The sequence below is a fragment of the Crinia signifera genome, chromosome 5, assembly GCF_055691185.1.
Source record: "Crinia signifera chromosome 5, ASM5569118v1, whole genome shotgun sequence".
In the NCBI taxonomy this organism is placed as follows: domain Eukaryota; kingdom Metazoa; phylum Chordata; class Amphibia; order Anura; family Myobatrachidae; genus Crinia; species Crinia signifera.
Window position 1 is genome coordinate 113998414 of NC_139221.1, and position 25749 is coordinate 114024162.

Genomic DNA, 25749 nt, shown 5'->3' on the forward strand with positions numbered 1-25749 from the left:
GAATAGGGCTCCGCCGCTATTTCCCCAGTCGGGAATAGTGGCGGGGGATTGTATACCCCCCATAGGGGGAATTCATTTGGGTGTCAGGTTTAGAAAGGTAAAAAAAAACCTTGCGCACCTTGCTCCCAATTTTGGATTACTACTAGTGTCTGCGTGTTCCTTATATCCAATATATAAAAAAATGGTGTCTGTGTTTTCAATGCTGCACGAATAAAACAAAAACAAACAAGATAGTGATACTTAATGCCAGTGGTCTCTCCTCCATCTTTACACTTTAGAGGGGCTTCTCGAGGCGTTGGGTTGGGGGCTATGGGGAGGTGACTGTTGTTAAATGTTGTTTTACACACACACACACACACACACACAAACAAACACACACACACTCAAACAGACCTGTACACACTTATACAGATGCTCATACAGACTGCATTGTGCATGTCTGGAACATCCTCATGATGCTATGTGGGGCTGTACAGGCTGCAGTGTGTATGTCTGCAGCAGCATGCTCTAGGCACTCCAGCAGTGATTCCAGCTGGATATCTGCCCTGTTAGCGAGATGCAGGGACCAGGGAGTAATGACAATGCTGTGTGTGTGTGTGTGTGTGTGTGACAGCACTGCTCGCACAATCTTAGTTATAGACAGGGGCGGCGGTACGCGGCGGTACGCGTCCTCCGACCTTTTCATACCCCCACTATCCACGTCGGCGTGGAGTTGAGAATAGAATAGTGTGGCGAGTGCAGCGAGCCACCGAGCCCGAAGCGTGGCGAGGGGAAGCGGATACCTTCACAGGTAAACGCGTCCCTTCGCGGGCTTCACAGGTATCCGCGTCCGCTCGCCACGCTTTGGGCTCGGTGGCTCGCTGCGCTCGCCACACTATTCTATTCTCAACTCCACGCCGACGTGGATAGTGGGGGTATGAAAAGGTCGGAGGACGCGTACCGCCGCCCCTCGCGGCCTCGCTGCGCCCGCCACGCTTCGGGTTCACGTTGATCGTGGGGTGGCGTTAACACTTGTGGGGGCCATTTCACACTTCAGGGGGACTATTAGGGCTCTGTGGCCCATTTAACAATGTTTCCTATGGAAAAATCGCGGGCATTGAGGCATTGAACAGTAAAATCGCGTCCAATCACACTTTTAACATTGATCCCTATGGGAAATCGCGGGCATCGCGTCGCACCCGTTTTTATAGTGCATTCGATGGCCGCGATTTTTTACCCCCGATGACCGCGATGGACATCATGGGCGCCGTGCTAGGTAAAGAGTACCTTTTTGTGAAAACTAAATAAATCAATGGAGGGGTCATAAAATGATGGTATGTGGTATTAATGCTGCAGAGAGAAGGTGAGACATGTCGCACTGGAGGGATGAGCAGTTGCTGGAGCTGCTGGCTGTGAGAGGGGAGGAGGAAAATAAGAGCAAGTGACTGGCCCTGTCAAACATTCAACAATGTTCTACAACATATCAAATATACTGTCTGTCCATGGTATTCATAAACCTAGCACAAGGTGGTAAACAAACTTAAAGCCCTTCGTAAACAGTACTCCATGGTGTATGATCTCAACTGGAGGAAGAGTGGTGGTGCCCGCATGGACAATCAAAGCTGCTTTTTCCAATAAAAGCTGCTCCTAGATTCCTCCCACTTGTTGGCAGGGCAGACCAGGGAAGCAGTGTGAATGGAGCAGACATGGGAATTTCCCGGGTCTAAGGTGCAGTATGAACGTGGACTGTGAGCAAAGATGATCTGTACCCCGCCAAAAAACCCGGGAACAAAAACCCAGGATTTTGCAGGGGCGGCAATGAGAACATGTTATTAGATATGTTTGAATACATCCCACTCAAATCTAACTCTCTCTCTGCACATGTTACATTTGTCCTACCTGCAGTGCAGCATGGTTTTCTCCATTTGCAAAAATTGCAGCCTTGCTAACAGGTCTGAATTAGGCCTAAAGTGCCCCCCTAATCTCCTTCCTTCAATGAAGATAAAATAACAGAGAGATGACAGGTTGCTGCTTTTATTTACAGCAGGTTGCAAGCCAGGATTAATCCCCTGCATGAAACCCTAATACTATTTATATGTAAAGCCCTGTACACACGGGTGACTAGATCACTCAGCACACATCACAGCACATGCTGCGCAGCACCCATGATGTGTGCTGAGTGGGGGTTTACCTAATGTTTATAGGCAAAACCCCCACACTCTAGTGCAAGTACTGTCTATCTATGCGGGCAATCGCAACGCGTGGGACTGTGCATAGCCGATGCCTGGGGCCATAGACACAGAGCGATCCGTGCTTAATCTCTAAGCAATCTAGTCAGATCCCTAAGAAATTTGTTTAAAATTGCCCCGTGTATATTGCCCTTAACAGTGACTCTTTAATTCCAACCCACATGGAAACAACAATATTATCAGAAGTGAGTCAAGTCCCTGTACCTGGCCAGAATTTCTGGTTTACTGCATTAATAGGCTTAGTATATAAGGTCATTAACCAGTTAATTGTGCCTTCTCTTATTCTGGTTACATAATATATTATAAAACGTTTATGTGATTTCTAGAATATATTATCCAGAATGCAATAAATAGGGGGTATTTTATTAGCCCAGATGTACTTTTGCCCCCCAAAAATAGTAATCTATATTTAAAACCTACCCATATCTATACACACTGTAACTGGTCGACACTCTACGGGTGACATGCATATGGTCAACATGGTCCAATAGTCAACATGGACTCCACTAGGGAACGATGATGCGAGGGAAGGCAGTACACTAAATTAAGGTCCATGTGCTGAAACCTACAAATTGACACCCAAAAACATTTATGACCATTTAATGTCATCCTAGACACTTTTGACCTTGTCATCAAATATCTGAACCACAGTAATCATGTTCTTTTTTCCTTCAGTTTGTCCAGAAACCTTTTAGTTTAATCATTTTGGCTAAGCTACTCCATAACTTTCTTAGAAAATTATACTATACTCTCACATAAAAAAAATATTATATATTTCCCAGTTTTACAAGGGATTAATAAGCGTTGTCAATGATTGTGGTAATGTGCTACTGACTGTGGGTGTGCCAAAAATGATAGCCATTTGCTTCTGACTACACTATAAATTCATTTATAAACAAAAAAACCCTGTCGCCTGCCTTGCCTACACAGGATTTTAGTCAGTGAAAATGGGTACAAGTTAAAAATCCTGGGTAAAGTGACCTGGGAACCAAGCAGGGTGGCTATCGAGCAGCTTATCATGTTCACAGTATGGATAGAAATATGAAATCCTAAAAATGCTCTATTATCTTAGGATAAATCTTGGTGGACACATAATTCACAGTAAAAAAAAAAAAAGGAGAGAAATAAAGTATTCCTGATTTGGGGCACTCGCTGGACTGATGTTTTGCATATTCTTAAAGGTCCACGGACACTATAAAATTATTTTTCCAATCTTGCTGGTTGAAATTAATATGTGGACATTGGGAGCAAATGACAACTGACTGCTTGCCCCTAAACATGGAAAACAGACAATAATGGTCATTTAGACTAATTGGTTAAATCAATTTATACAGATGACCATTTTCCAGCTTTATTGAGCTAAGGGTTGATTGTAGTTTGTTCACAGGAATCTCCAGATTTTCATTCAAACCAGCCAGGTTGGAAAGATAATCTTATAGTGTGTATGGGCCTTACCAGGGAGTAAGGGCATTATTCTGATCGGAGCTGCCAAACGTGCGTACGTTCGCCATTACCGCACGCTAGCCGTACGCGGCCGTTAGGGTTAGGTCCACCCACAAATCAGCCGCTTACGTACGGGCAGAAATACCGTAGAAGGGGAGTGGCGTACAAATGAGCGTACGGCAACGTACGCGGACGGCCCGGCCGCTCAAACCAGAATAAGGCCCAGTTACAGATAAAAAATTTTACATGTTAAAATTGCTGAGGCCAGCGAGATATAAGTGTGATGTGAAGACACAAATAAACTAGAAATGTGAGAGTTTGGTGTTAAAAATAATACAATTTTGTGAGCTGCATCTGTATTTTGTTTCTACGCTGTCCTGAGTTTTTCAAACTAATTCATTATTATCATTATGCTGTGAACACACGGGACAATTTCACTTTCGATTTTGATTATATAGTCAAAATGGAATCGGGATCACATAGACATCAAATGGAGATAGAACATGTTTTTAAGTTTTCTTTCAAGATTCTATGCCAATGCGCGCCCCTGTTCAGCTGAAATCAAAAAGCCAAATAGACAGTGCAGCAATGACTATAGAATACAGATTGAATGTAGATAGTATGAATTCTATGTAAATAGCAAAGATTGCATCACAATCAAATCTTAGTCGAACAGTAAAGGAATCTCACTGTGTGTACACACCGTAAGGCTTAACAATTTCCCACATGCATATATTGTTATTCTTTGGTTATGTTTATTTGGGTTCCTTCCATACGCTCATGTCATTCATAGAGAATCAGGATCTGTTTATATCATTATTTCCCCCTGATATGGGTTCTGCTATGTAAGCAGTGTTACATTGTATCAAATTGAAGATAGTAGCTGTTTATTTAGTCAATATTGGTTATAGTTCTACATCTGCTACTGTTACAAAAGTACATCCTCAGTAACGTCCCTTTGTTTATAGGGCTCATGAGTTATTTCAGGAATCAATTAATAAAATAAAGGATATATTCATAACCATTTAATCATTTCTCCCACCCATGTAGCCATATACATCCCTCTTAATTACTCTGAACTTATATGGGGCGGCCCATATAGAGAGAATCTGGTCCTCTATGGCCGTTTCATCGATGATCTCTTTATTATTTGGAAAGGGGGGCACGATTTGGCACTTGATTTTGTTAATTTTCTTAATGCGAATAATTTCAATCTCACTTTTACTCACCATTTTAGTTTCACTTCGGTAACCTTCCTGGATATTGCCTTCTCAGTACACAATCAAATACTTATTTCCAATAATTATATTAAACCTGTTGGTACCAATAATTATTTACATTTTGAGAGTGGCCACCACAGACCATGGGTCTCTAACATCCCCAAAAATCAATTACTAAGGATTAAAAGGAACTGTACACTGGACAGTGACTTCAAGTTACAATCCGAATCTATGCTTGGTCATTTTAGAAGGAGAGGGTACCCTGAACCCCTTTTACAGGAAGCCTCCCAACTAGCTGAATCGACAACCAGAGATAGTCTACTGAAGTCCAAAACCAAAAACAATTTAGTTTTGAATTCTAATCTGAATCCCCCCTTATTTATTTCTAAGTTTAATAATAAATCAATGGCGATCAAAAAAACTATCTTGAAGAACTCTGAGATCCTGAAATTTGATAAAATCCTTCCAACTGCTTGTAGTAAACCGAGAGTGATATTTAAAAAAAGTAAGAACATCAAAGATATCGTTTGTCCAAGTCTTCTACCTTCCCTACCCACCATCCCTCAACAATCCTGGCTTCCTGAAAAACTTAAAGGAAATTACCGATGTAATAAGAACATCTGCCTTACATGCAAACACATGTGTAATAAAATAAACAAATTAACATCATTTACAAATAAAAAAACATTTGATATGAAATCCTTTATAAATTGTGACACAGAATACTGTGTGTATGTCCTTGAATGTCCATGCTGACTTCAATATGTCGGTAGGACTACCCGGAGCCTGAAAACCAGATTTAGGGAACATCGTACTAATATACTGAGAAAAAATATAAATCACAGCATCCCTCGTCATTTTCTACACCATCATAATGCGGATCCCAGTGAACTTAAGGTTTCGGGGATTGAACACATTGCGAACACCAAAAGAGGCGGTGACCGCTTTAGAAGACTTTGTATAGCGGAATCCTCATGGATCTTTAAACTTGAAACCTTAAATCCCTCAGGCCTTAATGAAGCTTTAGATCTCACATGTATAGATTAATTTCTTTTCCTCCCCCATATTTCTCCTCCTATATTTTTCTAATAGTTTTTTGCGGAGACCTATGGTCCTAATAAGTACAAACCAGTGGGCCACTGAGTGGACTATGGAGATCGGGGTCTACCCTAGGCACTTAGTTTTACTATGATGTCTTGGGTTTGCAGACGCTGCTTTCCATTTTCCACATCAGTTTGCCTTACTGGAGAAATATATACCACCATATAAACTTTAAATATTTCCCATATATATTGTTAAAATTCTTCCCATGCTCCTTCTACTATATCCGTCTATATAAATCTATAATTAGTCTGCATATACATAATGTGGATTATATGTGCCTTTTGTTTGATCAAAAATATACATATAGATGTATATATAAAGGATATACACGAAATATATTTGTACATCTTTCTACACATTTGGTTTTTTCTCCTTATATATTGTGATATACATATATAACCTTAAATGTCATAAACAAAGATTTATTGATACATATATCTGGGTTCTAGTTTCAATCATTAAAACTGGAACACCAAGTTACTACTAATATATTCGAACACCAAGAAAACTATTGATACATCTGAATATGAAATAAATATATATTATTTTTATATTTATATTTATTTTTATTTTTTATTTTTATATTTATATTTATTTTTATTTATTTTTATATTTATCTTTATTTATATTTATATTTATTTTTATTCCTATTTTTATGTATGTTTATATATAAATCTGTCTCTCTGCCATATGGCTACAGTTGATTATCTCTGATTCTCCTCTCTCCCTTCTCCCTTCAAATGAAATCTGTAGTTTGAAATGTATAATCCTAATCATTGATCCTTGATTATTTAATTGGATCATAATAGATACTATTCTTTCTGTTTTTGCGAATAAATTGAATAAATGAACTTATATTTCCATTTAAGGTTTTATCTGGGATTGCCGAATATAGTTTATCTGAAACAATGTTATACTGCTTTGACACCGGACACTCATAATTATTTTATTGTTAAATTTTGTTAATTGACACCAATTATGTGGATACAATAAATACCATAGAGGTGGATGTATGGACTTTGTCTTGAGAAAGTTCCCGTTTCCAAGGGTACGAAACGCGTTGACGCCTACTTCCGCTACTCTGCAGAAACCTCCCCACTGCCTGAGATCACAGTCTCGCCATCTTGGAGCCGGCTCACGCTACCTATCTGAGCCAAACTACAAGCCAGCAGACTACATTACCCACCGTTCATCACTGCCCACGGCTCTCCACCTTAGCCGGCAGCATATCGGAGTTCCCCCCTCCCCTCTCCGGCGGACGTCACGAAGCCATCGCTCCGGGTCGAGCCCTCGACACCTCCGGGTTCCCCGTCAGAGCTGCAGACACAGTACCATCACGGACACCGGGTTGAGCCGCACTCAACATCGTGCTCCCCGGCCCCTCCAGCTATCCATCTCAAGGAGGGTGAGCATACGGTCCAGGACACAAGTGCGTCTCCTGAACACTCCATCTAAAAGGTGCTACGCTACTTGTCCTCTGTGCATAATTTATCTGCCTGCTTCCATCGACATTGGCTTGTGTTTCCCGCAATCTTCTCCCCCTGCTATTTAACAGCTTATTTCTGCTAACTAACAAGACTGGCTACAATTCTTGTATAAACCTCTGCTCCTTGCTATCAAGCATTTATCTGTGATCCAAGTGGAGAGCGTTTTCTGCCCTATATACCTATTGAGCATGCTTTATTGTATTTGATTTTAATCATATATTTGTATGAATTTAAGATTGTATATCTTTTTACAAACCTTTTTATATACATAAAATTTTGCTACATTATTAATGAGTGTCTCCGGTTGTCTTTTTGTTCAGCAAAGCTCATAGGCATAACAACATTTATTTAGCAGCGCAGGTGTAACAACCTTTTCTACTCTGATAGAGTAGCCTAAAAATTCTGGGGTAGCATTTAATCATAGCTATATTTTGAGTGTAGTGTTACTGCTTGTTACGTTTGCTAATACACCCGTATAGGTATATCATCAACCGCTACACAATCTATTATTCACATACAGCAGCATTCAATCATAAGTATGGTGCGAGTGTAAGTCTACTGCTTATTGCAGTTTACTTCAAAGACAACCACCTGTAATATATCAATAACTAGTAAGCCCCCTCAAAGCAAATGCTTCAAAATCTAGTCTGCTACCTTGTGATTGCCTCTGTGTTAGATATGTAGTTTCACTCACTGCCAACAGATGGCAGAGGTTCGGAGACACACGGACGCTAGACATATATAGATGATCAGGTTAGATGCTTTAAATTATGGGGTGATTTAATTGGGTAGATTATCATCACATCTGCACGTATATATTGTCACTTGTTCAAAGTCTATTATTTAAGTAACCTGGCACTCAGCCATGGATACAGTTGTCACACAATACAGTATTACTGCTTGTTACACTCGTCAGCACATCCATATAGGTGTAATATGTTTTGGTCATTCAACTATCAGCTACACTTCAGGAGGAGCGCAGTGCATTTACAGCTACAATGCAGTAATTAGGGGGATCTGGTAGTGATCCCATACATCTGTCCCCCGCTCCAGGATATCTTTATTTGACTGTAAGTATTAATTATTCCTGGGAGCACCTCCACGAATACTACCAGTATTAAAAAAAAAAGATAAATTCAAGTTTAACCCAAAAAATAACAATAGGAATGGACTGATAACATTGACTAATTAGGATAGTTATCTGTGCGGACAACTTTAGCCTATACTGGACACATAATTCAATAGATACTTATAATTTAGACATTTGCCAAATGTGTTATACTGTAGGTCTGCCAGCTGCTTGTAACCTACAAATGTATCATTGTTTGCCAGTTGTCACTAGAGTAAGAAGTCCTTCTGACAAATACAGACTTGTATGTTGCTCTTAAATCTAGCCCCCCCCCCCCCCCAAAAAAAACAATGATGTATACTTTATTTATTTTAAACTTTGTTATATAGCGCAGCATATTCCGTTGCGCTTTACAATTGGAAACAACAGTGATAAAACAAACTGGGTAGTAACAGGCAGATATAGAGGTAGGAGGGCCCTGCTACCAAACTTACAATCATAATACTGGTTGAGTATCCCTTATCCGAAATGCTCGGGACCACAAGCATTTCGGATAAGGGATTTTGATGGTTTTTGAATTTTTTTTAACATACTTACCTGGTCCCTCCGATGATCCTAAGGCGTCACCCCGCGGCCTTCAGGATCTTCTTCAGTGGTCCCAGTGGTGCATTGCGTGAGTTTGCAGGCGCGCCGGTGACGTCAACGGCGCACCCACGCAATGCCACTCCTGAGACCGCAGAAGAAGATCCTGAAGGCTGCAGTGGACATCGGGGGACTTGGTAAGTATGAAAAAAGGGGCAGGGGAAAAAAATTAAAAAATCCGAAATATTCAAAAAAAATATATACTCTACCTGTATAAATACGGCTGTGTTTATAGTTTATTTGGCTTCACTTTTGCTCACAGAGTTGCCTTTATTACATTAAAGCAGTGGCGTAACAATAGAGGGTGCAGGGAATGCAGTTGCTATGGTGCCTGGCGTCTCAGGGGGCCCGAGGCCAAGCTAGCAATCCCCTGCACGCTTTTGGCGCAATGGCAATGCCATTATCCCATGCCCCAGTGACAGTGCAGCACTGTGCCAGAGGTGGTCCAGCTATACTCACCTCAGTCTCTCCAGTCCTCCCCCTCTCTCCTTTAATTGGTATTAAAGATCAAGATTTTAAATCAATGGCACCCAGTGCAGGGGTGCCACAGGTTAGTTGTCCATTATCAAATCAAATTATTTTATGGTTAATGTGATAGGCAAAGCCATTTCTGTCAGTCATAACATCCTTGTACAAACAGAGGAGCATCCCTGCTCACTGCCACATAACTGACCCTGACAGGGAAACAATATATACTTATGGTGTGTACACACAGTACTTTTTGCCTTCCGATGTTGACGATATAGTCAACATCGGATCGGAATCGGATGCAGATCGCAAGGGTTTTAACCCTTCAGATCCCGATCCGATTCCGATGCGCGTTCACGTATCGCAAGGCTTGTCTTGTCTGCCTTGACTATATAGTGCAGATCTGCACTATATAGTCAGACTTGTATGCAAATCGGATGTGCCTTCAGATACTATCCACAATCCGATCTGATCGGATCATGGATAGTATCTGAATGCACATCTGACCGTGTGTACACACAATTAGTTTAATACTTTCACCAGACCTCTCAATAGGACACCTTTGTCCCGGGGGTGCTGTGCACAGAAATGCAGATACTCTAGGGTGCTGCCATCACTTTAGAAAGTTTGGGAACCATGGTTTGAAATGAGATTTTCCACAAAATTATGAGAGACTTTGGCGTAATACGTGATAAATAAAACTGTTGTTGTGCAAATTTAAGTCACATTTTATGACATTAAATGGACAACAGCGGCACAAATCCTCTCAGTCTCCACTCTGCTGTCTATGAATCTATGCAAAGCTTCTGTGCCTCACTACGACTCAATGGCTCATTCACAACTTTAGATTACTAAAGCAAACAGTCTAGACAGCTGAATGACAGAATTACCCCTTCACTCCGGCTTAGTAGATTTGCTGTCATCTTCATTTGCTTTTCTCATCCCTCTGCATTTTGATAAACTAATGGTTAGCTTTCCTGTTTAGATTCAAAAAGACTCTATAGATTTAGACATTAAGTAAGACTCAGTGACATCACCATATATTCCCACTTAACCCATTAGGTACTGATTGATAGCACAATAAATTCAGGCACATAGAACACAGTATACCACATTATGTTGTGAGCAAAGCAAAAAGAAGGAGTGTAAAAAGTAATTTTTTAGATTCAGGGACTCGCTGTCTCTGTAGGAAGCCCGTAAGTAACACACAAGAAGAAAATATTTAATACTGTCCTTTTAATTAGGAACATAAAAGTCCCATGGAATAATTCCAAGATGGTCCTTTAGCAAGGATCTGATCTGAAAAAAATAGACTCCCCTTTCATAGAAGCGGGAGACCAGAATAACAAGCAATAGTGCAGATCATTTAAAATGAAATAAATTAATTTAATAAAATGCACTCACAAGAAAAAAACAGATTAAAACAGCATATACGCATAGTACCCAGACACAAGCTGCTCACACGTCCCAGTGCCCAGGCTTGGAAATAGTCACTGCGATTCCAGATAAGACAGGAAACCTCCTGGATGTTTGGGATGACAGCAGATGGGTAATGAAGATAAGTTGAGCCACGCTTAATGCATTTCGGATCCTCCTGATCCTTTCTCTGAAGCGTAATTGTGGGTTTTTTTTATACCTCCTAGATGGAGGCACAGCTGATTAGTTTTCGCCGCTAATCGGCGTTGTGTACACACTCTCTCTGGTGAAAACAAGATGGTGGTGCGTTCCAATGGGAAGGACGTTCCTGTGGATGCGTTCCACCGCTTGTGCGCATGCTCCATCCGGCAGGAACAAGATGGTGATGCATTCCAGCTGGTAGGAAGTTCATGCATGTGCATCCCACAGCGTTATCCTATACATTAAGACACAGCTGTGTCTCAGATGTCGACCTATTGCATGTATATCTATTGTATTTTGACTTTTTGAACCTGTCGTCCGTTTGACCCTGTTGACCTTTTGGAGGCAGACCTACTGACTGTCTAACTAGACACTGTCTAATAATCCGCAACCCCTACATCAGGCATCTCATGGTGCAAGCATAGAGCTAGATGTAAGTGGACAGTTCTGTACCTACATGACATGCTAGCTGATATATTGTACTATACGCACACATCAGAATGATGTCATTAAGGATGACACAATCCATTGTTCTATCCTTCATTACACTGTATGGCTCCATATGCGATATCATCTGGTGGGCAATGCAGCTTGGCCGACCTGACATTAGAATACGCACTTTACAGTTCAAGTTTAGGCAAAAAAAAATATTAAGGCTCCAGTGTGGACCCAGCTTTACACAATCCAGCTGCAAACTCAGACCAAGAAGCACTTCAGCTTGTCAATGGTTACATTCACTGACCCTACCATCAACAATAAGGCAGATTGGAGGAATGGAACAAAGCAGCATACAGTATGAACATATCCCATCGCTGTAGGAACCTGATGGGATATATTCATATGCTGCTTTGTTACACTGTTGTACCTCCTGAAGAAGGCCCCTTGTGGACCGAAACATTACATTATATAAGTGGGTTATGCTTTATACATTAAATATACAGTGGTTTTATTGGGCATTTAAAACCTGGTGAGTTTTCCTTTATTCATCTCTGTAGCTCTCTCTCTCTATATATATATATATACAGTAGAAAGTGATATATATATATATATATATATATTGTACAATATACAGAATACTGTATATAACAATTAATATGAATTGTTAGATCCAAATTGGAAACCTTAAAGCCATCGGATCCAGATATTCCATACAAAATCCAGTACAATATATTTACTTTAGTAAACTACATTACATTGGAAGAGTGTTCATTTAATACGGTTGGTACAAATAGAAAGCATTTTATCCTTTAATAATGTGTTGTAATAAGTGCACAACACAGTTCAATACAAGATTCCTATGTCTCAAGATGTTAAAAAAAAACATTATATACTCCCACATTTTTCTGGCAGCCTGTACAAAATGATATACATATATATAATTGTGCATATAAACTATATAAGAAACTGTAAATAAATAAATAAATAAATAAATATAAACAATGAATATTTTGGTACAAAAAAAACAATTCTTTGAAAAACAACTGTGACATATTTATGGTGCTTCCCATGGGAATTCCATCTCACGGACCTATTTATATTACATGAGCTGTCACCGAGGAGCCTGTGACATGCATCCACTCTCCAGACATTGCTAATTGCACATCACTTAAGCATATCAGTGTTCCTTACCTCTGGAGGGTGCTGGTGCTGGGAGGCATAAACCAAGAATGCTCTTTCTGCTTTAAAGGCATGTTCTACTAGTGCTGCCTAGGAGAGATAAGAGGCATCAATTGTGTCAATCTACAGAACTATTGTGACATTCCAGAACACCAGCTGTATAACTTCCTCAAATCAGGTTAAATATAATCAAATATAACAATGTATTTACATATCTACCATTATAGTTTGATGTTAACATGTACAATAATACATTCCTAATTAGTATTACAAAAATAAATCCTTTTAAAAAAAAATCTTGCTAAAGTGTTAGTGAACATTTATCACACATATAAACCAAATATACTGAGATCTCCACTATGTATTTAGTTATTGGAAAGTTCATGGTTCTGAGGGAGTTTCACTCATCAAATACATTTGATTAATGTAACTTAACCCTTTGAGTTCCAAGTGAATTTGTTAGGTAGGTGTAAAAATTGGCAAGCAAACTTTTTTATTCATCATGTTGACCTGTAATGGTTACCTTATATCGGCAATATAGGGGGGGGGGGGTATTCAAACACTGTCGCGCTCCCGCAGCCATCTCCCGACGGGGGAGATGGCTGCGGGGCCCTATTCAATGCTGTCTTCCTCGACAGCATTGAACAGGGTTTCTCCGCAGAATGAGCCCGACATCACAAGCAGTCGGGCTCGTTCTGCCGAGAAAAGCCGGAAATAGGCGAGCTCCTGGGCGGAGATCGTCTATTTCCGTCCTCAACCTCCGGCCACGCCCCTTTCTCGCCGCTCGGCGGCCGGGACATTGAATCCCGACCGCCGAGCTCCAGTCGAGCAAAGCGAGAACGGGACAGGGGCACGGCTGTCGAGCTTGCTCGACAGCTGTACCCCTGACATTGAATACCCCCCTAAATCTTTTTATTTTTATTACACTTTTTTTTTTTTAATGTATATAACAAATGTGAGCGACGCTGGCATTTTTAGCAGATATTTTGAACATCTCTCACAGACATGTTGGCACTCAAAGGGTTAAAGATGAGGTAAAAATATATTTTTCAACAGCTAGGATATTTTTTACAGTATACTTTACATAGAATTGAAGTTTTTTAAATTGTACTTTTTGTGCTTAAAATATGGATTTGGCGACATGCATAGTCGCCGAGCCGTTCGCAAACATCAGGGCGGATGGGGGCAGTAAGGGGGCTGGCCCAGGTGAACACAAGAATTTTATGGGTGTCCTCATAAAAATGCTGGGTGTTACCATGGGTATGCGGGCAGCCCGATGCCAGCAGGGGGGCGGCTGACGTCACAGGACGTCAGCCACCTGCCCTGTCTTCGGCCAGGCACACACAAATAAAAGTCAGTTCAGATTTGCGAAGGCAGGAGAAATCATTCGATAGTCGGCAACCATTAAATGATTTTTCCTGCAGCAGAGGCATGCGAGGGGTGTGTTTTTGTTACACCCCCCCTTGCATGTCACCGAGGGGAATCAGAGATGATGGGCATTCCAATGTTTGGCCTCTCAGGCGCTCGGTAAGCTATAATGTTTGCAGCTTACCGAGTCAACCCTAATCGACCTCTAAATACTCTTTACATGCTACTGTGTATCAAGCACTGTGGCCCCAAAAAGTGTCATAACCGTCGGCTCACTTAATTTTTCTACCTGCATACTAAAAAATAAAAAAGCCCTTTGAGAGAATTTAACAATAAAAAGCAAATATAAACATCATTGGGAACATTGAGAAGAGCACGACATGCAGAAATAATGTCTGTAATAAGCATTTTATCTATAGAATACACAATAGAGTTCAGTTTTAGCTTAAACACAGGTCTGTACAAAGTGGTCTTACTGTATATGTCACTGTTGCTGCATGCTGGCTGAGGCTTTTCATACTGTTACCTCACTGTGTCCTGATTGGGTATGGTTTATGTGCAGCTCTTGTTTAGTACAATAGAGTAACAAGCTGTAGTTCAGACCTCATTGTTTACATTTCTGCTGACGGCAAGCTATGAATTTATTTTTTTATATTCCAGTTCACCAGACTCTAAGCTCTCACTGACACATCTACTAGTTAGTGAGAGAAACAGAATGCACAGTAAGGCTTAACCCTACGTGGCATGTTTAGATGCACACTGTATTTAGATGCCTTTTATAATTCACAAAAAAAAAAAACAGAAAAAGACAGGACCAGGTATTAGCTGATCGACAGAGGTACAAGGGCCCTGCTTACAAGTTCACAATCTATAGCAGTGGCTACTGAACTGGATACTGTGGTAGTTGCCTCCGGGCATTTGCAGGGGTTGGTCGTCAAAGACCAATTCATATTATTTATTGTCACTGTAATAGGCAACACCAGTGCTTACAATCAGAAACTATGTGGATTAACAGAAGTGAATCCCACCCCTCACCGCATAACTGATCTTAAGGATGACATATAAACACAATTAACTGTAATATTTTAATTTACTTATATGATTAATATTTTATTATTGAAAAAAATAATATATATTATATAAAAAATGTATTCTGATAATCTAGGGAGGGGTGATTCCAAAATGTTTACAAACCACCGATTTAAAGGAGAACAGTAATTTAATACATGAGGATAAATGGTGTATATATATATATAGATATATATATACACACAGTAGTGTCAAGAATGGAGTCACTCACCAGTCTTCAATGTTTTAATCAGGCAGCATGGCAAGGCAAACAGGCATCAACGTTTCGGTCCGCCTCTGGGACCTTTGTCAAGATGGGTTATCTTGACAAAGGTCCCAGAGGTGGACCGAAACGTCACTGCCTGTTTGCCTTGCCATGCTGCCTGATTAAAACAGTACCTGTACCACATTGAAGACTGGTGAGTGACTCCATTCTTGACACTATACATACAGCAGATCCCCAATTGGGTCTCTGTTTTCAGATTGTCACCCCAGCAAGCTGTGCAACACCCATGAGAGTGCCAGTAATATGGACTATATATATATATATATATATATATATATATATATATATATTTTGCAGACACTGGCATGTGTACGTGTCTTTATTTCTGAGTGCCGTCGTCCGTCAGCTTGCTAGTTTGGGAGCCATTGTGTATGGAGTCCTATTAGGAGAAAAAAACAGTTGCAGTGAATTAGTGCTAATTGGGTACTTGATAAACCAGCAGATGTCCAAAAAAGTGCTCTTTAATGGAAAAAAGAACACTAAAGCTGCGTTCGCCGGCATCCGTTCTGTACTATGCGATGCGCGCTCCCGCGCATCACATAGTACGGTACAAAAAGTATGTGCTGCACATACTTTTTGTACTAGGTACACATCGTATCGGATCGCAGTGCATGCACACTGCAGGCACTAGGGATGCGATCCGATGTGTGCTGTTTAAGTCCCAAACGGATCCGTTAAATGGACTGTGTATGGGCAGCTTAAGTCTCAGTAATCCGGACTGCAGCTGCCTCCAAAGGATCCCAGAACTCAGAGGGATGTTTGTAGAAATCTGTTTAAAATAGAATAGAGGAGCACTTCATAGTGTAAAACCATATTTTAATAGACAAAAAAAGATGCCACATACAGAAGTACCAGATAGGACTCCTACCAAACAAATAGCAGCAGTGGGCTGGTCACCACATGATACAAGATACACGCCTTAGGGCGTGGCTTGGTGACGCAAGCTGCTGCTGCTCCCGGCTGCTCCCTCCGGCGTCTGTTCCTGCTTGTGGTCCCAACAAGCTGTTCCACAGATCGTGGGGTTGTGGTCATGCATCAGAGCCCCGGACGGTAGGAGTACATGCCTGGGTATACAATATCTTGTATCATGTGGTAACCAGCCCAATGCTGCTATTTGTTTGGTATGAGTCCTATCTGGTACTTCTGTATGTGGCATCTTGTTTTGTCTATTAAAATACGGTTTTACACTATGGAGCGCTCTTCTATTCTAATTTTTAGATATATATCATATTGGTCCAGACAATTTGCAATTTTAATTAGGAAAAATCATCCAGGAAATAAACCACAATGCTGGCCTAGGATCAGATGGTTGTGCAAGTGCTAACATGTATCCAGTTTTTGTATTAAAATTTAGCCTTACTTCACCACAAAATGTTGTGTATGAGGCATACGACGTGAGATATCTTATGGTATTCAATGTGCCGCCACTATTTCCAATGGGGGTCTTTAGCGACAGCATTGAAGCGGGATCGCGGTAGAACGGGCCCAACTTTAGAAGCTGTCGGGCATGTTCTGCGTTTTCATGGCCACGCCCCCTTTGCGCCAATCGGCAGACGGGACATTGAATCCCGCCTGTCGTTCAGCTGTCTGGCTGCCTGCTAACGAGCCAGGATCACAGCTATCGGGAGGGATCGACAGCCGTGATCCTAGATTGAATACCCCCCATAGTGTGTACATAAGATATCACGGGCGAAATGTAATAGGGTGCGATTTTTTTAGTAAGAAAAAAATTGCACCAAATCGCACCTTTAAAAATCGCGTTTTTTGCCGCGAATTCGCAAATGTAATGAGATGCGAATTTGCGGCAAAAAAGTGCGATATGGTGCGATTTCGGATGATTTTAAGACCTGAAAATGTGCGATTTTCAGTCATGAAAATCGGCACATTTTCAGTACAGTGCGCTGTGTTGAAAAAAAAAAAAGAAAAGAAAAAAACCGGCGTGCGGTCCCCCTCCTAAGCATAACCAGCCCCGGGTTTAAAAAGCCGGTGCAGGTATCATAAAATCAGAGGGACAAACAAATAGGGGTTCCCTTGATTTAATGAAACCAGCACCAGGCTCAAGGTCCAGCGCTGGTTCCCAAAATACGGGGGACAAAATGACTAGGGGTCCCCTGTATTTTAAGAACCAGCACCAGACCCAACCAGCCAGCAGGGTAATGCCACAGCCGGGGGACACTTATTATATAAGGTCCCGCTGCCAAAGCATTATCCCTGTGGCTGGTCAGCATGGGCAGGGGTCCTGGGGAAGTGGGGACCCCCCCAATGAAGGGGTCCCCCCCCCTCCAGGACTTACCAGCCCATCCTGAAAGTCCGGGGCTGTCCCTGGGCGGTGGGCATCGGGCTGATGAAAAGTGTAAAAAAAAGAATAAAAACTATTGTCTTCTACTGTAGAACTATGAGTCCCAGCAAGCCTACCCCGCATGCTGGGACTTGGAGAACCACAAGTCCCAGCATGCGGGGCATTAAAGGGCCCGCTGGCACTTGTAGTTCTACAGTACAAAAAATAGTTAAATAAAACACACTGACACCCTGAAAAATAAAAGTTTAATACACACATAACACACACATACTGATACTTACCTACCTTGAGCCCGTAGGTCGGTCCCTGGATCCTGGGTCCGGGGTCCTGGGCTCCAGGGCTGATGTCTCCGGGGTCCAGGATCCGAAGTAATCCAAAAGGGTTTCTCGGCTCCTGATTGGCCGCTAGGCGGCCAATAGAATCAGTCTGAGGAGAGGCGCGGAAGATGAAACATCTCTGCGCCTCTCCAGTCCGTGAGCGGGTACCAGCCGGGAGCAGCGCGTCTGCCGGAGAAGATGCCGGGGTCGTCGCCAGGGACCAGGTGAGTAGGATTTCCTTCCTTAGGTAACCCTTTTGGATTACTTCGGATCCTGGACCCCGGAGACATCAGCCCTGGAGCCCAGTACCCCGGACCAGCCCCGGAACCAGGACCAAGGCCCCGGAACCGGACTCTTCAGCCCTGGAGCCCCGGACCCAGGGACCGACCTACGGGCTCAAGGTAGGTAAGTATCAGTATGTGTGTGTTATGTATGTATTAAACTTTTATTTTTCAGGGTGTCAGTGTGTTTTATTTAACTATTTTTTGTACTGTAGAACTACAAGTGCCAGCGGGCCCTTTAATGCGCCGCATGCTGGGACTTGTGGTTCTCCAAGTCCCAGCATGCGGGGTAGGCTTGCTGGGACTCATAGTTCTACAGTAGAAGACAATAGTTTTTATTCTTTTTTTTACACCGCCCAGGGGCATCGGGGACAGCCCCGGACTTTCAGCATGGAGGGGGGGACCCCTTTCTTTGGGGGGGTCCCCACTTCCCCAGGACCCCTGCCCATGCTGACCAGCCACGGGGATAATGCTTTGGCCGCGGGACCTTATATAATAAGTGTCCCCCGGCTGTGGCATTACCCTGCTGGCTGGTTGGGTCTGGTGCTGGTTCTTAAAATACGGGGGACCCCTAGTCATTTTGTCCCTGTATTTTGGGAACCAGCGCTGGACCTTTAGCCTGGTGCTGGTTTCATTAAATCAAGGGAACCCCTATTTGTTTGTCCCTCTGATTTTATGATACCAGCCCCGGCTTTTTGAGCCCGGGGCTGGTTATGCTTAGGAGGGGGACCGCACACCGTTTTTTTTGTTTTAACTATATTTTTACAACAGAACCATGCACAGATCTCAATGATCTGTGCATGTTTCTGATAAAATCGCCAGGCAGAACCTGGTCTATTTTTTTTGCGATTTTTAGTAACCTTTACTAAAAATCGCAACCCATTAAATATGCGAGTTCTATCCTTTTTAATGGGAAAACATCTGGATGCGATTTTTAGTCTAACTAAAAATCGCACCTTTAAAAAATGCGATTTTTGCCGCAAATCGCACCCTATAAAATATGCGATTTTCGGGAAATGCCCGAAAACGGCATATTTTGCGGAAAAAAAAAAAACCCGCCTCCCATTACATTTCGCCCCACATGTCCAGAAGAGCAAGGGAAAATGTATACAATATCTGGTACTTGTTTCCTAGCATGGCGCCAGCGATAAAAATTGGGTACTTGTATACTATCACGGCTCCCACGTACAGAGAAAAATCGCATTGCATCGCATGCGATCGCATGTGATCGCATGCGATGCGATTCCATTTTCCTCAAAAATCATGGACATGTGTTAAAATCATGTTAAATGCACCCCAAATGTCATTTTTCACACTGTAGCACCCCCACTATCAACGCCAACCCGAAGCGTGGTGAGCGCAGCAAGCCCGCGAGGGGCGGCGGAACGCGTCCTACGACCTTTTCATACCCCCACTATCCACGTTGGCGTGGAGTTGAGAATAGAAAGTGTGGCGAGCGCAGCGAGCCACCGAGCCCGAAATGTGGCGAGCGGACGCGGATACCTGTGAAGCCCGCGAGGGGACACGGATACCTGTGAATGCGATTCCATTTTCCTCAAAAATCATGGACATGTGTTAAAATCATGTTAAATGCACCCCAAATGTCATTTTTCACACTGTAGCACCCCTACTATCAACGCCAACCCGAAGCATGGCGAGTGCAGCGAGCCCGTGAGGGGCGGCGGTACGCGTCCTACAACCTTTTCATACCCCCACTGTGGATAGTGGGGGTGTGAAAAGGTCATAGGACGCGTACCGCTGCACTTGCCACGCTTCAGGTTGGCGTTGATAGTGGGGGTGGTACAGTGTGACAAATGACATTTGGGGTGCATTTAACATGTTTACTACTAATTTAAAGGCATTTGGATGCATTTGTGGAGGAAATCGCATGCCATTGCATCGCATGGCATGGATTTTTCTCACAAATTCATTTAAAAACCCGGTAAAATCGCATTGCATCGCATGCCATTACATATGGCATGCGATGGGAGCCGTGATAGTATACAAGTACCAAAAATTGTGTCCATTGGGACCCCCCAAAATCGCGTCGATCGCATTGCAGGTCGGAGGACACGTACCGCGACCGCTCGCCACGCTTCGGGTTGCCATTGATCGTGGCGTTAACAATGGGGGGGGGGGGGGGGGGGCGCATTTCCCATGTTAAATACCCATACCCATTTTTTAAAGCGCCAATCATTTACACTGCAAAACCAGGTTGATTTTGCCATGTAACTGTTTGCCACTTTTAAAAAAAATGGGAAAACCGTCCCAAAATCTCTCACTTTCTGAAACGCTCACCCTATTACATTTGGCCCAAAGTGTTCCTTTGTGTAAATTACTAAAGTTAGTCAAAGTAATCATAATTCTATTATTCATAAAATGCTATAGAGAATGTCTTTAGAAATAGAGGTGGGAGAGTTCAGGATAACATTCTATGGGGTAAATTTACTAAGATAGGAGTTCTATTGAAAATGGGATGTTGCCCATAGCAACAAATCAGATTCTAGTTATTTATTTAGCACCTTCTAGAACAGGCATTCCCAACCACGGTCCCCAAGGCACACCAACAGTGCAGGTTTTAGTGATATCCAGGCTTCAACACAGATGGATTAATCAGAATCACTCAGGTACTAATTAAGTCACCTGTGCTCAAGCATGGATATCACTAAAACCTGCACTGTTGGTGTGCCTTGGGAATGCCTGTTCTAGAAGATATATATATATATATATATATATATATATATATATATATATATATATATATATATATATATATATAAAATCTGATTGGTTGCTATGGGCAATAGCCCATCTTCAACAGAACTCCCATTTTAGTAAACTAAAGCTGGCCATACATCTATTTACTGTCAGATCTGGCTGGTTGGAACAAAAACCTGGTAATGGATGAGAGCAAATGACAGTTTACCATATGCTTTGAAATCCTGGAAAACTATCAAAACCTGTCATTCAGATATTACCAGGTTTTCTTTCCAAACAGCCAGATCTGACAATCAATATGTAGATGTATGGCCAGCTTTACCCCTACATCTCTAGAAATAGAGGCTTTCCCGGGTGGGAACACCCCCCTTTTATAAGGTTAAAATGAGTCCCACTTTCAGTGAGCAAAAGGAAGATGTCCTGGGATACTGTACATATGTAAAATTACATTACATTGCGTAACCTATTGTCTGTATTGCATCCTATCTCCATCCAACTCCTCCAGTAACAGTTACATCAGTTCAGGGTCAGTATTGTTGGTTGGCATGGCAACTACTCCCATTGGAGCTGGTCCAGCACAGACTGTCATTTAATCCTTGTCTGCATGGCTGCCATTTACGCCAGTCATTTTTTATATTGCTTGGACTAAAGCAGCTTTGGAATTGCAACCAGAAACTGTTAATGAAAATCTTAAATTGTCTGAAAGTAATGAAAATGCATTATACCTTTCCTCTGTCCTCACACTGATCTCAGGGAAAGACCATGGTTATTGTTAAGCTTTTATAAATGATGATAAAATTACTCTCTATGAAAGCTGTTGAAGTACCGAGACTTTGTTCCTCTCTTTTCTTTATAGCCTGGAAAGTTGTTGAGGCTTTAATCTGCATTTTTCTATTTAAGTGTCGAGCAGAATCATTGTATTCTCATCCTTTTAAGAATTTTTGGGGAGAAACAACCTTGCAAGGAAGAAAATGTATTCTCATATGTCTTGAATTTGTGCAGCCACTTTGAATCTCCCTGGGAAAATCTGATCCAATCACAACAGAAAAGAGTGAAGTCCTCTCTCTCTTGTCTTTACATTAATAAAGATATGTTATTGCTACACATACTACTGCAAAATTAACAGGCCTACATAGACTTGAGGGGAACTAAACGATTTTGCTTGTGTTTCAATCCCAATTCGATTATTTGATAGGAATCGGATCGAACGGCAAGTAAAACACATTCAATTTGGACTATATGATCTTGCCTGCACAATCTATTTTTCTATTCGATTTTAATGCCGCAGGGCTGCGCATGGGAACAAATTGTCCTCGAATGTGGCTGAAAACCGATGGAAGTCCATTAGATTTTGCTTATATAAGCAAAATTGAACAGTAAAATGTGAAACTATACCAAATTGAACTATGTGTATGGGACATTAAACTTTCTAAATTTGATGAGCACAGGTTGAGTATCCCTTATTCAAATATCCTTTATCCAAATTATTCTGAAAACCATTGTCTCCAAAATGTACTGTTATTTTTTTTTATTTATTTTTTTTAGTATAAACCTACTGAGGACATCTGTAACAGCACTACTGGGGAAATGATATGTAACTTGTACTAAATATGTGCAAGAAAATGGGGTGCCGGACGGCTCCCCGACAGTCGGGATTCCGACAGTCATTCCTCCGACGTCGGAATCCCGACTGCTCCCTCGTGGGGGTCCATGACCCCCATAGAGGGAGAATAAAACAGGTGGCGAGCGTAGCTCGCCACCGTGCCCGCAGCGTGGCGAGCGCAGCGAGCCAGCAAGGGGCTTCATTGCGCTCACCACGCTGTGCAGTCTGGATTCCGATGTCTGAGTAATGACTGTCGGAATCCCGACTGTCGGGGTAATATACCACACCCAAGAAAATAATTGCTTGGCATTCAAATTCAGTACCTGAGATTGTACACAAACTTACATGTTACATTGTTTCATGCACAAATAAATATATTTGTGTGTATTTCATGTGGTTGATGTGCTTATACAACATGAATTCAAGATACCTCAAGATACCTCATTCAAATATAAAAATAATCCAAAGTACGGAATAATCTGTTATCCAAAATGATTCTAGTCCCGAGCATTTTGGATAAGGGATACTCAACCTGTACCAGATACCACAGGTTGATGAGATCTACACAATACATCTGTACCTTTGATTTCATAAAAGTTTGTTAGCAGATCACTATGGCCAAAGGGAAAAAAGGAGGGAAAAAACAAAAAAAAACACCACTTTAGATGTTGACATTTAGGGGTGTATTCAATCCCGAGTCACTATTGTCGTGCCGGCCCGACAGTTGTGACTCGGTCCCGTTCTCAGTCCGCTTGAATGCATCTGAGCAGGTGGGATTCAATGTCGCGATCCGGACATGAGCTCGACAATTCATGGCCGTTCTCGGCAAAACGAGCCCAACTGCTTTTAAAGTCTGGCTTTTTTTGCCGAGATGCCTTTTCAATGCGGTCGGGAAAGACCACATTGAATAGGCGCCCGCCGCTATTTTCCCTGTCGGAAATAGCAGCAGAGGATTGAACAACCCCTTAATCACAATAAATTGTATAGCTGCAGGTTGGACTAGACCACAGGGGAACATCCATAATGGGGCCCAACCTCCTCATCTAGGGATGAGGTTTCAAACTATGCGCTTGAATTATACATTATACATAAATTATCTTATACTGCACAGGACTATGGCATGTTCTCTATAGTGTATCCCTGTTAATAATCTGGCACATCATCATACATTCACTGACCATATTTACCATATAGATTTATCAAGGGGCACAGACCATGCACACTAATGGTTAGCTAAGCATCTGCAGCGGCTGGTTTAACCCCTTCTGTAGATGGTCCGACACTGTATGGCTCATACATATACGCACATATTGCAAATTATGCCCTAACTGTAGTAGATTTCAACCTTAATTGAATAAGGTACTTAAGTGGAATTATTAGGAAAGTACAGTATCTACACCACTTCCAAGTTACATTAATACAAGGTTAAAAATAAACAAAAATGGCATTGTAAATTCCATTCAAAATGTTATTACATAATCTAAATCTGGAATACAGCTTATTTTCAGTTGGTTTTGAACATTATATCAGCCAGAGGGTGATCTTCATTGCTAAACACATTTGTAGTTGAGTTATGAAGTTTTGTATCACTCCGAGGAACATTTCCTGTGCTATCTATCGCTGAAATTTCTGAACAATCCTCATCAGCTTCATGAAAGGCCCCTCCACAGCCAATGGAGCCAAATGAAAGTTGAGCACTAGAACATCAAGTACATAACCGACAGTTTAATTCTGTCCATCAGTAAGCAGTACATATGTTTGTAGTCAATTCTGTGCAAAAAAATATCATACCGTTCATCCATCATGTTAATGTACTTAGAAATGTAACTGTTCTCAGTGAAGAACACACATCATTTATCTGATATGTGACACAGCGATTTATACAGTAGCAGATGAAGAAGCATTTGGAGCTGTTATTCTATAATAACAGATGGCGATGGCTTTTGCTCTGCAGTGAAATGTAAGTATACAAAACCACGGGCCTGTGTTTAAAACTTGGCAATTCTCTTCCAATCGTAATTATTTATTTGAAAAAAACAAGGCAAGGCTCATAGACCTTCAAGCTGAGTACAACCAGTACCGTCACATTGGAGGCAAAAGTTATTCTTTGTTACAACCAAGAAAATATCTACAACTGTTCGTTTCATTTGGAGGTGGTGTGGGTCATAGAATAGACAGTAATTAGGTCGACCTAGTCGACATGGCAAAAAAAATACAAAGTAAATATGGAAGTGGTCGACACTTGAAAAGATAGATGTGAGTTTTTCACTTTTTGGGTGTCAATTTGTATATTTGAGCACATGGATCCCCCAAATGGTGTACTGCAAACCCTCACATGCCACTTTACTGTACCCAATTGTAGCTCATGTGGATGATAAAATATGAAAAAGTGCAAAGAATTAAAACTTATTTGACCTTTTCATGTGTCAACCATTACCATGTCGACATAATGCATTTCAACCAATAGTCGTCGACCTATTGACTGTCAACCTAATGCACATGGCCCCATACTCCGAATCCCATTTAAATCATTACCTAAACAGCTACTAAGCTACTAAGAGGTAGATTTATTAAGCTCGGTGAAGTAATAAAGTGTTTGGTTATTATCACCAGCCAATCAGCTCCTACCTGTCATTTTTCAAACCAAACCTGTAACTTCACAGTTAGGAACTGATTAGCCGGTGATAAAGTACCAGACACTTTGGGCCTTATTTTGGTTCATTCTTTCTGACAAAATCCTTCTTAGATGGACAAAACCATGTGCACTTCAGGGGGGGCAGATGTAACATGTGCAGAGAGAATTAGATTTGGGTAAGTAATTTTGTTTCTGTGCAGGGAAAATACTGACTGCTTTATTTTTACACTGCAATATAGATCTCACTTTGAAGTAAAACCCCACCCAAATCTAATTCTC

At 41.6% G+C, this 25749-nt stretch overlaps 1 protein-coding gene across 2 annotated transcripts in view; it reads right to left on the reverse strand.

Annotated features, from left to right (window-relative positions):
• The window catches only part of CAP2 (cyclase associated actin cytoskeleton regulatory protein 2), a 119991-nt gene that overhangs the window by 66457 nt on the left and 27785 nt on the right, over positions 1-25749 (reverse strand). For both annotated transcript variants that reach the window (XM_083187874.1, XM_083187873.1), the window contains one exon: positions 12908-12985. In XM_083187874.1, coding sequence (XP_083044000.1) covers positions 12908-12985 — 78 coding nt within the window. The remainder of the gene's footprint in view (positions 1-12907; positions 12986-25749) is intronic.